This window comes from Callorhinchus milii, unplaced genomic scaffold, assembly GCF_018977255.1.
Source record: "Callorhinchus milii isolate IMCB2004 unplaced genomic scaffold, IMCB_Cmil_1.0 Scaffold3, whole genome shotgun sequence".
Classification (NCBI taxonomy): domain Eukaryota; kingdom Metazoa; phylum Chordata; class Chondrichthyes; order Chimaeriformes; family Callorhinchidae; genus Callorhinchus; species Callorhinchus milii.
This window is the reverse complement of record NW_024704744.1, coordinates 91,617,558-91,631,869: the sequence shown is the minus strand read 5'-3', so window position 1 is coordinate 91,631,869 and position 14,312 is coordinate 91,617,558. Positions and strand designations below refer to the sequence as shown.

The 14,312-nt window shown below is 46.6% G+C and overlaps 1 protein-coding gene across 1 annotated transcript; it reads right to left on the bottom strand.

Annotated features, from left to right (window-relative positions):
* Positions 1–8,833: 8,833 nt before the first annotated feature.
* bmp2a (bone morphogenetic protein 2a) lies at positions 8,834–12,718 on the bottom strand. Its single transcript, XM_042333162.1, has 2 exons — positions 12,250–12,718; positions 8,834–9,782 (listed from the first exon to the last, which is right to left on the bottom strand). The coding sequence occupies exons 1-2, from the start codon at positions 12,716–12,718 to the stop codon at positions 8,941–8,943; spliced, it is 1,311 nt and encodes a 436-aa protein (XP_042189096.1). The 3' UTR covers positions 8,834–8,940.
* Positions 12,719–14,312: the final 1,594 nt, after the last annotated feature.

Sequence of the window (14,312 nt, the reverse complement as noted above, 5' to 3'; positions counted from 1 at the left end):
ACAATAATAATAACAATATTTGATTTACCATCTTATTACATCTTTGAGACATCTCAAGCGCTTCACAGGATATACTGTAAGATGTAGAGACTGTGTATTTTATGGGAGAAATATGGTAACCAGTTTGTGCCCAGCAACAACAACAACAACTTGCATTTATATAGTGCTCTCACTTGGAGTAGCATGTCGGAGCGACTGATAACAGGAGAGTTTGACATCGAGCTGGGGAGGTGACTGTGGGCACAGACAAAACGATCCGCCAATCGACTAACAATCAAGTTCCTACTTATTGCTGGGTAAACAGAGGTGGGTGAGGAGTAAGGAAACTTGCCTAAGGTTTCACCCCGCCAGGTAATTAAACCCGGATCCTCTCGCTTGCGAGGCAAGTGCTCTAACCACTGTTACTAGTCTCCATTGTAAACATCCGGTGTAAAATAATTGCACAGTGAACAGCGCGTGCTGTGAATAATGGGAAGTAAACCTTTGAGTGCTTAATAGTCAGTAATTGCTTATAATGTGGCTCTAAAAGCTCGGCTCAACTTTGTTTACAAACGTGGAAAGTATTTGTTCAGTAAAAAATAATTGAGGGTTTTATAGGGAGGCTAATCCTTTGGTTCAGAATGGAATGAGGATTAGTCAGCCCTGATCTTTAGCTAACTGCGTCGGTTAATCGTGAAGACCTGTAACGTATTCCAAGGGTAATAATCTCTTCCAAATAAATAAATAAATGAATAAATAATAATTTAGTCACTCAATCCTCCGCTCGACTGGTACCGGCCTCCTGCTCGTCCCTTGCACCCTCCGCTCTACCATCGAAGGTCTCTCTTTAGTCACTATGCCCCGAAACTCTGGAACACTCTCTCTCAATCCCTCCTCCGCCTTGCCCCCTCTCTCCCCTTTTTCAAGTCCTCTTCGACCATGCTTACAGCCACCTCCCCACCAACCCAAACCCCGCCCACACCCCCAGCTTGGAGTCAGGCCCTGACAGTGTTAAGCGCTCTGAGACGCTGCCCTGCGCGAAGGGCGCTATATAAGTGCAAGTTGTTGTCGACGTTGGACACTGCTGTTTGTGTTTCGCCCACAAAATATACAATCAATTAGGTAAACAGGATGTGTCGCTCCAGGGAGAGAAGGCGCATTCCATTCGAACAATCTATCTCTGGGATTTCCATGTGTAAGTGGGATGCATGGAAACCTCAGCTTGGTTTGGATATTCTTTAGCACCGTGATGGGTTTCCGATTGTTTCAGACACCCGACTGAGCAAAATAAATAGCCAAAGAATCTCACAAGCCTTTTACACTAGCCTTTTAGTGTTAACAAAGTCAGGTTTGACCTGCTCTGTCATGTGTAGGCTGACACCTGTACAGTAACTGATTCAACATCTGAGGAATAAACATCAGAGGCCACAGATTGAAGGTAATCACCAAAAGATCAAAGAAGGCAGAGGTTAAGGGGGGAATGTGTGGTTCACACGTTGAGGCTTGTTTGGAAGTGGAACGCCTGACCTATAACTGTGGTTGAGGCAGAATGTGGATTGGCTTTAAAGGGGGAATTAGATAAATATCCGAAAAGGAGAAATATATACAGTGTGGGGGCGGGGGTTCCCAATATTCTGTTAATTTAGCAAGTTCCTGGGCAACAATCCCCGCATAAAATCACTCCATGGCTGTTTGTGGGATGTTGCTGTGTGCACCTTGGCTGCCGCTATTCACATACAAATACACAGTCACTCCGCTGTACAGAAAATGCCTTGTCTTTCCAACATGAAAGGCCCTGTATCGTATGTCTGTGTGTGTCCATGAATGTGTGTGTGTGCGTGCGTATATGTGTTTGTATGTATTCATGGGTCTATGTATGTGTGTTTGTCTGTGTGTCTATGTATGTGTGTGTATCTGTGTCTGTGAATGTGAGTATGTGTATGGGTCTATGAGTATGAATGATTATATGTGCTTGTCTGTGTATGTGAGCGTATCTATCCGTGTGCACGTGTAATGTGTGTGTGTCCATCTGTCTGTGTGTGTATCTGGCTGTGTGTTTGTATGTATCTGTGAATGTGAGTGTGTCTGTCTTTTATGTTTGTTTGTATATATGTGTATGCACTCATACACTTTCTGAATTATGTTTTCACCCCAATCCTCAGCCACTTTTCCAGATGATAATTTGGCAGTAATGATGTTAGCCAGGAGCTATGTGAGCACATCTGTGTATATGTGTTCTAACATTTAAAAGATAAGTCTTTTTCTCCCTTCTTCCTTCACAAAGCCATATAACACCGGCCTCAGTCTGGGCACAAAGTGAATGTTACTACACATACACTGTGTTAATACAACAATTTGCATTTTTAATTGTCTTAATAATAATTTTTGCATTTGATACAGCTCCCTGTCACGTTTTTGAGACGTCTCAAAGCGCTTCACAGAATATAATGTAAAGTGAATTGACTGTGTATTTTGTGGGTGAAATATGGCAGCCAATTGCGCACAGCAGTGTCCCACAAACAGTCGTGGATTGAGAACCAAATTATTTTTTAAGGGATTGCTGCTAGGTAAACGGAAGCTTGTGGAGTAAGAAATCTTTCCCAACGTTTCATACTGCCCGGGAAACGAACTCTTGCGAGGTGAGTGCTCTAACCACTAAGCTACAGACTTCCCAGTCTTAATATACAACTTGCGACAGACACACGTACACACATGTTCATACACACAAACACACAGTCAGAGAGGGACTCATGCAGATACAGCACATACAAACATACACAGACTCATACACATACAGAATGACACACACACACACAGAGGCACACACAGATACAAATACATATACACAGACACACATATGGAGATACACAGACACAGTCACACAGCACACACACAAACACATACGGAGGCAGACACACACATACAGACACACAGACACACACACATTTGGAGACACACACACACACAGACACCCACAGACAAATACACTGTTAATACACAACTTGCAAAACAGAGTGTGCAGTGTGTAAGTACACACAGTTGGAACCTAAATACTCTGAATGCCCTCAGTAGATAGGAAAGTTATGTGTGAGTAATAAGATGGCAGGAGATCTTTGGGCTGGATGAGGGTAGAATTTCCACGCTGGGATTAAAGCAACGTTTTTACAGTCACCAATGGAAACAAACCGTAAGGCTCGCAACAGACACACTTTCATCAGGAAGTGAAATTCACCCTTTGAAATTTAGCATTTCGTTCACGTAAGCTTTCCTTTCAAATATTTGTCAAGACTCTGGGTGAACTTTACCTTGGACCAGCTTCCTGCCTACTGAAATCAATGGAGGTAAAGGGGTTCAGTAATTCCACACCGCTTCACGTCTGCTCCTACGGTCAGGTGGGATTTCCAGCTTAATTTTAGGCTAGATGAAGGAGAGGGAGCGAGGGCGAGGGAGGGTTTGTAGGAATGAACGAAATGAGAAGCAAACTCTAGCAGAGCCTGCTGTAAATACGCCATTGGTTTGGGCTGATATTAAAGGGTTGAAACGAATGGTTGGCAGTCTCTGAACTCAGCTGACGAGCATCTGAAATATACAGCCTGTCAATTAGAGGACAGGAGTCCAGACCCAACTTCTACTCGTGCACTCGGGAATGAGAAGGAAGTTTTTCTCTCTCCTCTCTCTCTCCCCTGGGGTTCTGGCCGACAAACTTCCAGATAAAATTGGTCACTCACTTCATGGGTGTTTGTGCGCTCGTGGCATTGTGCTAATAGGCTGCCGTGTGCTAAACACATAGTCACTACACTTTACGGTACATGTATATAATCATAATAATCCTTGCATTTGATATAGCGCCTTATCACTTCGTTGAGGCTTCTCCAAGCACTTCACAGGATATAAGCTACAGGACTCCATGATCTAAAAGAGGGGAGTGAGGGCATGAGGTACAGGGATTGAGAATTCCAGAGTTTCGGGATGTAGTGGCTGAAAGCACGACCGCTGATGTTAGAGCAGAGGAGATGAGGGACAAGCAGGAGGCCAGAGACAGCCAAGCAGAGGCAGCGTGTGATGGAATCAGGTGTAAACAGGTTGAATAGGTAGGGAGGTGCCAAGAGGTGAGGGGATTTGGAATTCACAGTAAACAAACAAAGAAGAGATTGTTAAGTGCCATATAAACCTATCCATTCCCCCCCCCCCACCGCTCAACAGGCTCTGGCTTGTTCCAATTCCCCCAACCAGCCCATCCCATCATTGGTGGTTGGGCCTTCAGCCTCTCTACCCCCACCCTTTGGAACTCCATCCCACAGTCCCTTCATCTCGCTCCCTTGCCTCCTTCGATAGCGCCTTCAGCCACCTTCCTACACCTACCCTCCCTGACCTCCACCCCTCCTGATCCTAACCCCCAGTTCTGGTCCAAATCCGACTGTCCAGCGCATTGGGACATCCTCCTGACGTGAAAAACGCTGTGTAAATGTAATTTGTTGTTGTTGTGTCCATTTAATGGGGATTATCCGGTGTGGGATACAATCCCAATGTTCAGAGAGGACACAAAATCCCTTGATTACTTAGACCTCATTAAAAAACAATGTGCTCAACATTGGTTCACAAGTGTATGTGTGCTTCTGCTGTCAGACAGGTATACAACAGCAACAACAAAACAACAAGATTACATTTGTATAGCGCCTTTCACATCGGGAGGACGTCCCAAGGCGCTGGACAGTGTACAACATTTCAGACCCGAGCTGGGATCAGGGAGGCAGAGAGGAGGGGAGGGGAAGTGAATGATGGCATGATCGAAGAAGAAGGGTTTTGAGGCGGGACTTGAAGGAGGCTAAGGAGGGGGCGAGGTGGAGTGATTGGAGGATGGAATTCCAGAGTTTGGAGACAGAGTGGCTGAAGGCTTTCCCACCAAATGGTGGGGTTGGGGGACGTGGAGCAGGCCGGAGCCGGCTGAGCGGTGGGAACGGGTGGGTTGGTAGGGGGTTAGGAGGTTGCCGAGATAGGGTGGGGCGAGGCCATGGAGGGCTTTGTAGGTGAGGACCAGGATCTTGAACTGGATCCTCTGAAGGATAGGGAGCCAATGGAGTCAGGTGAGAGTGGGGGACATGGGGTCACGGAGTTTGGTGCGGGAGAGGACACGGCTGCAGAGTTCTGGATTATCTGCAGCCTGTGGAGGGAGGAGTTGGGAAGACCGACAAGCAGAGCGTGTTCATAGTCGAGCCTGGAGGTGATGAAGGCATGAACAAGAGTTTCAGTGGCCTGAGGGATGAGGTAGTGGCGGAGTCGAGCGATGTTACGGAGGTGAGGGAAGGCAGAGCGGGTCATGGCTTGAATGTGCGGAGAAAAGACAGTTGAGGGTCAAACAAGACACCGAGGTTCCTGACTGGCTGGTGAGCTGAAGTGTGCAACCATGGAGGTTGATGCTGCCAGAGCCTGAGGTGCAGAGGCGCTGGCGCGAGGCAATCGGGAGCGCCTCAATCTTGTTCACATTCAATTGTATTTGCCCTCATCCAGAACTTGATGTCCGACAGGCAGTCTGTCAGGTCAGCAGTGGTCCTGGAGTTGAGGGTGGTGTAAGAAAGATAGAGTTGGGTGACATCCGCATATAAATGGAAGTTGACCCCATGTCTGTGGATGATGTCACCAAGGGGGAGCATGTAGATATTAAAGAGGAGAGGGCCAAGGACAGAGCCCTGGGGGACGCCAGACGTGACAGTGCGGGGTCTGGAGGAGAAATCATTAGAGGCAATAAAGTGGAGACAGTGAGAGAGATAGGAATCAAACCAGGCAAGGGCAGGTCCGCGAAGATTAAGAAAAGCAGAGAGGCGATGTATGAGGATGGAATGGTCGACAGTGTCGAAGGCGCAGAGAGGTCGAGAATGACAAGGAGGCAGAGGGAGCCCTAATCACAGATGTTCAGAATGTCATTAGTAACTTCGACCAGGGCTGTTTCCGTGCTGTGGGCTGCGCGGAAGCCGGAATGGAGGGCTTCAAAGAGGAAATGGCGAAAAGGAAAGGAACGGCGCTGGGACATGATGACTCATTCCAGGATCTTGGAGAGGAATGGGAGGTTAGAGATGAGGAAGTAGCTGGAGAGGAGGGATAGGTCCAGAAAAGGTTTTTTCAGGATGGGGGTGATGACGGCTGTTTTTAGGGGGGTGGGAACTGAACCGGTGGACAAGGAGAGGTTGATGACATTGGACAGGAGAGGGGCCAGAAGGTGGAGCTGGGAGATGAGGAGCGAGGTGGGGATGGGATTGAGGGAGCAGGTGGTGAGTTTGAGTTTGCGGACAATCGCGGTGAGGAGGGAGATAAGGTCGAAGGAGTGGGGGGATGGGTGGCGATGGGTCATGAGGGAGAGATGGTGTGGGGGTGACTGTGGATGGGGAAGAGGTGGCTGAACGTATCCCCTCGATTTTGGATTCAAGGAAGTCCAGAATGGAGAAGTGGGAGTTGTGGAGGAAAAAGAGTGAGGAGGGGAGATTGGTCAGGGAGGACCAGAGGTGTAGGAGTTCAGACAACTCCAGGGCAGTGGAGAGGGAGAGGGAGGACATTTTTTTCCACGGATGGTATGTGATGGTAGAGGGGAAGGGGTGCGGAGGTGTTGAGAAAAATGAAGTAGTGGTCCGAGATGGCTTTATCAATGATGATGATGACGGTGAGGCCCCGGGTGATCACCAGGTATAGATGCGATTCTGAACTACCTCTTGGAATGGAGTCCTGTGGCATCTTGTTTAGAGCGCTTGCCTCACAAACAAGAGGACCTGGGTTAGATTCCCGGGCAGGGTGAAATGTTATGCAAGTTTCCTTACTCCATGTGCCTCTGTTTACCTAGCAGTAAATAGGAACCTGGTTGTTAGTCAATTCGTGGATTGCTTTTCCGGAGGTAATAAATCCATCAAAAAAAATTATTATTAAATAAATAATAATTTGGTCATTCAATCTACAACAGTTTGTGGGACACCTCTGTGCGCAATTGGCTGCCCCATTTCGCCCACATAATATATAGTCAATTCCTTTTACAGTATATTCTGTGAAACGCTTTGAGACATCACAACCATGTGATAAGGCTCTATATCAAATGCAAGAATTATTATTATTATATTTTCTTGGTTTTTCCCAACTCTATTTCTGGGGTTATCGTGCGTGTTTTGCGTGTGTGTGTGTATATGTGTGTGGTATGTGTATGGGTGGTTGGGATGGGATTAAGTGTCAGTTGTCATAGGTTAATAATTAATATTCTATATCAACATGAGTTAAAATATTGATGCTTGCTCTTTATATGGTGCCCTTAAAGAAAGGTTTCCAAAAAAGTTAATTTTATTTGTGTGAATTTAAATTGGGAATTTTACAAATCTGTATTTAATATATCCACAATACAATACTGACTTGCATTTACATTTCGGGGAGAGCAAAACTTTGGGTAAGTTTCCTTACTCCACACGCCTCTGTTTACCTCGCAGTAAATATGAACACGATTGTTAGTTGACTGGGGCATCAGTTTTCCAGAGGTAATAATCCCTTCCAAAAAAAAATGAGGTCACTCAGTCCACGACTGTTTGTAGGACACTACTGTGTGCAATTGTCTGCTGGCAATGCGTTTCGCCCACAAAATATCCAATCAATTCAATTTACAGTAAATTCTGTGAAGCCCTTTGAGGCGTCTTGCAGACGTGATAAGGTGCTATATCAAATGCAAGGATTACATTATATATATTATATAGCACCTTTCTCGTCTAAAAATGCATACACAGTACCGGCTGGGTATCCAACCTGGATGTGGGAGCCGAGAGGGAGGAGAAAAATGACCAGTTAAGAGGTATGTTTTGAGAGAAATCTTGAAAAAAAAGTTTAATTTATAATGATAATAATCCTTGCATTTGATAAAGTGCCTTATCATGTCATTGAGGTCACAAAGCACTTTACAGAATATACTGTAAACTGGATTAACTGTGTATTTTGGGGCGAAACATGACAGCGAATTGCGTACAGGAATTTCCTACAAACAGTGGTGGATTGAGTGACCAATTGTATTCATTTATTTGGAGATTATTACCCCCGTAAAGCAATCTGTTAATCATCTACTTACTGCTAGGTAAACAGAGCTTGTGTGTGGAGTAAGGAAATTTGCCTAAGGTTTCACACCTGCCCAGGAATCGAACCCGGATCCTCTCACTTGCGAGGCGAGCATGCTAACCACTACGCTACAGGACTCCACTACCATTATTATCCACACGGGTTTGTTTGCTGTGTTAGAACCTTGCCCCGATTGATTCTGTGTGCATTCCATTCCTTAAAGCCTTCATCTCATTATCGGTAAAGCTTCTCAAGACAGCTATGCCAAATATTTTCATGTGCCATGTGTCAGAAACCCCTTTGGAACAGTGTGTACACGTTGGAAACAGCTCTCTCTTTCTCTCAGTTTAAGAGAAAGAAATTTGTCATAATGTTTTTTTTCCCACCGCGCGCACACACAAAACACACGCACACAACACACACACACAATTCAGACTGACGTAGATTGAGGGATGATATAAAAAATACCCTATATTTATCTGTCGATTACACATAAATATAAATGAGCTATTTTCTAAAATGTGGTTACATAATAGCAATAAATACAACATAAGAAATCCAATCATTATTCTTCATGTGTTGGGGGAAAGGGAGGGGGGTCTGTGGGGGTTGAGCCCATACATAACCATATACATCTGAAATGCAATTAAAACATCATTTATATAAAGGGATAATTCTCTATGATTAAAATATTTATTTTCCCAATTTCTCCTTTTTTTCTTTAGAAAGGCGGCGAACATAAATATATTTTCAAAATAGACGTTCCGATCCTGTTATTTTTATATATATATATATATATATTTATATATAAATAGGGTCTTCATTGGGAAACAGTAAAGTGTCAAGTTCGTTGGCTCTATCTCTCTCTCTCTGTCTCTCTCCGTGTGTGGTTTAATGACACCCACAGCCCTCCACCACCATATCCTGATAGTTCTTGAGCACCACTTTGTCATACTCATCCAGATACAGCATGGAGATGGGACTGAGGTCCGTGGGCACGCAACAGGCTCTGGGAATGTTAGCGTTCACTGAGTTGACCAAAGTCTGCACAATGGCGTGGTTGGTTGAGTTGAGATAATCGGCCAAGGGAAAGGGGCACTCACCCTGGCAGTAGAAGGCGTGGTAGCCAGGAGGTGCCACGATCCAATCATTCCAGCCCACGTCACTGAAGTCCACATACAGAGTGTGCCTCTTGCAGCTGGTCCTCAGTCTCTTCCTCTGCTTGTGTTTGGCCTGGCGCCTGAACCTCTTCTCCAAGCTCTGCCCTTTCCCGTCGTGGCTGTATGTCACTAACAGGGGCCTCATCTGAGCCCAGGTCCCGTCGTCCTGATGCAAGGACCTGCTGATCCTCACGTGCCGCCTGGAGTGCTCGCTGTCAGAGTGCAGGACTTCCACCACCAGGCCGTGGTTGTGCTGCCCGCGGGAAGCCCAGCGCGAGGCTGCCGGGGTCACATCGAAGCTCTCCCACTTGCTCTGGGCCTGGTGCACCAGCCTGGTGTCCAGCAAGCGGGTGATGGGTTCCCCGCCCATCTCAGCTCCTGGCAGGGGCTTCACGATCTCGTACACGTTGACCCTGTGGTGAACGCTGGCGTTGGCGCTGGCCTCTCGCACCTCCTCACGGAAGATCCTCAGCTCGGCCGAGCTGACCAGCTCCTCTGCCGGGATAGAGTCCAGGTTGAAGAAAAATCGACGCACGCTCTTTCCCCCGCCACCCGGCAGCTCCTCCAGGGTTTCTGAAGCAAAGAGCGCAAGTCACACCATTATTAATAATAAATAACAACAATAATAATAATCTTTGCATTTGATATAGCGCTCACTCCCTTCGCCTCGCCCCCTCTCTTCCCACTTTCAGGTCTCTGCTGAAGACCTTTCTTTTCGACCGGGCTTTTGGTCACCTTCCTCCCCCTGGCTCGGCCCTGGGATCCATTACTGAGAAGCGCTCTGAGAGGCCAACGGCGTAGAGGGCGCTATATAAATCCAATTGTTCTTGTTGTTGTTGTTTCACATCTTCTAGACGCTTCACAGAATATACTGTAAAGTGAATTGACTGTATATTTGTGGGTGAAATGCGGCAGCCAATTGCGCACAGCAGTGTCCCACAAACAGTTGTGGATTGAAATTACCAATTTATTATTGTTTTTTAGAGATTATTATCAGGCGTGTGGAGGAAAGAAACTTGCCCAAGGTTTCACCCTGCTGGGAATCGAACCCAGATTTCTCGCTTGCAAAGTCAGAGCTCTAACCACTGAGCTACAGGACTCCTATAACAATAATAATGCTTGCATTTTATGTCGCGCCTCATCACATCTTCGAGATGTCTCAAAGCGCTTCATGCAATAAACTGTAAAGCGGAGTGAACGTGTATTTTGTGGGTGGAACGTGGCAGACAACTGCACACAGCAGGGTCCCACAAACAGTCGTGGATTAAGTCACTACATTTTTGCCATTTGTGCTTTTTTTTTAAAAGTGTTTATTACCACCGGCAAAGCGATCCGCCAATAGACTAACAACCGGGTTCCTACTTACTGCTAGGTAAACAGAGGAGTGTGGAGTAAGGAAACGTGCCTAAGGTTTAGGGCCTTATATGCCTCAAAGCACTGCACATGATTTACTGTTAAGTGTAGTGACTGAGTATTTTGTGGCCAAACATAGGAGCTAATTTGCGCACAGCAATGTCGCATGAACAGCCATGCAGTGAGTGACCAATATTAATTGGGGAAATTATTTGGGAGATTGTTGGCCAGGACACCGGGAGAGAGAAACTCCTTTCTGTTTTCTAAAAGCACTGCAGGATCCACCTGAACAGGCACAGACGGGACCTCAGTTTAAAGTCTCATCAGAAGGACCAACCAACCAGTCAAATACATGAAATCCAAACCCACCAAGACAATGTTTATCTAGAAACATACATGGTGTTTGGGTGATTTTGTTACCACTGGCTTTATAACACGGATGTAATAGGATTCCCTCACTAGACAATGGCTCTCGCTCAGGAGCCGGGAACGTTTGTGTACAGTACTGTGCATTTCCCTGTGATCTCCAAAATATAATAAAAGTTTGGTCACTCAATCCACGACTGTCTGTGGGACGCTGCTGTGCGCAATTGGCTGCCGCGTTTCACCCACAAAATATACAGTCAATTCACTTTACAGTATATTCTGTGAAGCGCTTTGAGACGTCTAGAAGACGTGTATCAAATGCAAGGATTATTATTATTATCACTTTTGTTCTCTCTGGATTTTGCCCCTATGGATGCTCTGTGCTTCCAAACCTTTGCCCACCTTTCTAACCAAATCGTGCCATTTCCCCCTATTCCAAATTTCCACTAGTTTTTCCACTAGTCTCCTGTGTGGCACCTTATAAATAACAAGCAGAATAACTTAATAATATTAATGCTTGCATTTGATATAGGGTCTTATCACATTGTTGAGATGTCTCAAAGCGCTTCACAGAATATACTGTAAAGTGAATTTTCTGTGTATTTTGTAGACAAAACACGGCTGACAATTGCATCCCACAAACAGTCGCGGATGGAGTGACCAAATATAGGGATACAATCAATTCACTTTGCAATATGAAGCGCTTTGAGACGTCTCGAAGACGTGATAAAGCGCTATGTCAAATGCAAAAATTATTATTATTATCCTCCCTGGATTTCGGTTCAGTTTCTCCTGTGATCTCATTTTATCACAGTGCTGTGAGAAAAGAAACTAAAACACGTGCTCGCTCCTTACATCCACAAATGGGAAAAGCAATAATGGCAAGTGACTGGCTCAAATAATATCAGCTGAGGTCAAGACAGTCAACATCACAGCTTCAACTTTGTGTGTGCGCGTGTATCCCTGTATTATTCATATACGTGCACGTGTATATAAGAGCTTTGGGACGTCCTCCCGACGTGAAAGGTGCTCTATAAATGTAACTTTGTTGTTGTTGTTGTGTACACTTCCCCTTTGGGAATGTTATTATATTGTACACACTGACACTGTGTGACAAATGCTTTCATCACATTCCCCTCAGGGCAACTTGGCTCAGTGATCAATTGGGGATAGATTAAAGAGAAGGAGATACAGAGAGAGAGAGAGAGAGAGCGAGTGAGAGAGAAAAGAAAAATGAGAGAAGGAAAATGAGAGAGAAGAGAGAGAACGGATGAAAGAATGAAAGAAAGGAGAATAGCTGTGAGTCTATATAAATTCGTACCTTCGTGATGGAAACTCCTGATGGTGTTGGAGAGGCTGAGGCTGGACCTCCTGCGAGGCTCAGCCTGTTGGTGTTGGTGTTGAGGATGTTGAGATGGGTGGTATTGAGGTTGTGGTTGGGGCTGTGGTTGGGGTTGTGGTTGGGGCTGTTGGGGTTGTGGTTGAGGTTGTGGCTGGCCGGAGCGCTCCCTGTACAGTTGCAACATGTAGAGCGGCACCACCACACCAGGGCTGGGCTCGGGCCGGCGACTGAAGCCCAGGGCAATGAGCAGTCGTCGCTGGAGCTCCTGGACTAGCTCGGGGCTGTGTGCCCGCTGCTCGGGGCTGTGTGCCCGCTGCTCGGGGAGCCTGCGTCTCGCCATCCCGGGGAGCAACCCCGCAGAGCCGCCCAGCAACACCTGGCACAGCAACAGCAACAGCAGCACCCAGAGCAATGACAGCCCTGTGCCTCCAGGCCGGCCTCGCTTCATGGTGTCTCTACAAGGGGAGAGAGAGAGAGAGAGGCTGTCACTCACTCAGTCAGAATATATAAATATAGAGCGAGGAAGAGAGAGTAAGAGCGTTAGAGAGCCTACTCTCTCTCTCTCGTCACTCCTTTCAACTTCCACCACAGCACATGTAAAGCCCCCCCCCTCCCCCCCGTGCCCCATCCACCGGAGTCCTGGAGCTCAGTGGTAGAGCAGCACCTCGCAAGCGAGACGAGTTTGGCTTTGATTCCCGGACAGGGCGAAATGTTGAGCAAGTTTCCTTACTCCACACGTCTCTGGTTATCTAGCAGTAAGTAGGAACCCACTTGTTAGTCGATTGGCGGATCGTTTTTCTGGGGTTAATAATCCCTTTAAAAATAAATAATAATAATAATTTGATCACTCAATCCAAGACTGTCTGTGGGACGCTGCCATTGATATTGCTGTCCGGCAAGGTTTCCCGCTGTGTGCAATTGGCTGCCGCGTTTCGCCCACAAAATATATAGTCAATTCACTTTACAGGGTCTTCTCTGAAGCACTTCGAGACGTCTTGAAGACATGATAAGGTGCTATATCAACCATAAAGATTATTATTATTATTGTTGTTATTTCAGTGTGAGGGTATCAGTAAAGGTGGCAGGGAGCCTGGGGAGTGTGTGAGATTGTAACGAATGTTAAGTTAAATGGTTTCAGAGGATACAGTTCAAGATCCTGGTCCTCACCTTCATGGCCTTGCTCCCCCCCTATCTCTGCGACCTCCTAACCACCTACCAACTTGCCTGCTCCCTCTGCCCAGCGAGCTCTAGCCTGCTTCAGATTCCCTGCCTCACCCGCCCCATCAATGGCAGGCAGGCCTTCGGCCACTCTGCCCCCACCCTCTGGAACTCCATCTCGCAGTCTCCAGCACCTTGGGACGTCTGCCCGATGTGAAAGGCGCTATACAAATGTAATTTTGTTGTTGTTGTTGTTCTCAGGCCTCTGGGAGACAGCAATACACGAAAACCACAGGGGAGGTGACTGCAAGTGGAGGTGTTGTAGTGGCTGGAGAGAGGGAGGGTGGGAAAGAGAGAGAGAAAGCGAGTGAGATTTGAATTTAAAGTTGTTGTTGTTAATAAGAGGGGGAGAGAGAGGGACAGACAGAGAGAGAAAAAGGGAGAGAGGGGAGAGAAACAGAGGGGAAGGAAGAGAAAGAGGATGGAGAGAGGGAACAGCTGCCACCGCAATAAATAAGAGAGAAATTCCCCACCAAGCCTAGTCACTGGAGGCAGGGAATCATCCCACTCAGCTCTTGGTAATCCTGAAAGCCAAAGCCTTAACACATAGGGTGGTCCTAGTGGTCCTAGCTGGATAAGCAGCGGGAAACCTTGCCGGACAGCAATATCAATGGCAAGCTATGTGGTTTTAGCTGGTTAGACTCCAACAGTTACCCCAACACACACTCTGGAGTCCCCAAACCTTGGCTCTTGCCAACCTGCACCTAATACTTTCCGGAATTAGGTAAACAGGATGTGTCCCTCCAGAGAGAGAGTGCGCATTCCATTCCAACAACGTATCTCTGGGATTTCCATGTGTAGGTGGGATGCAGGGAAATCTCAGT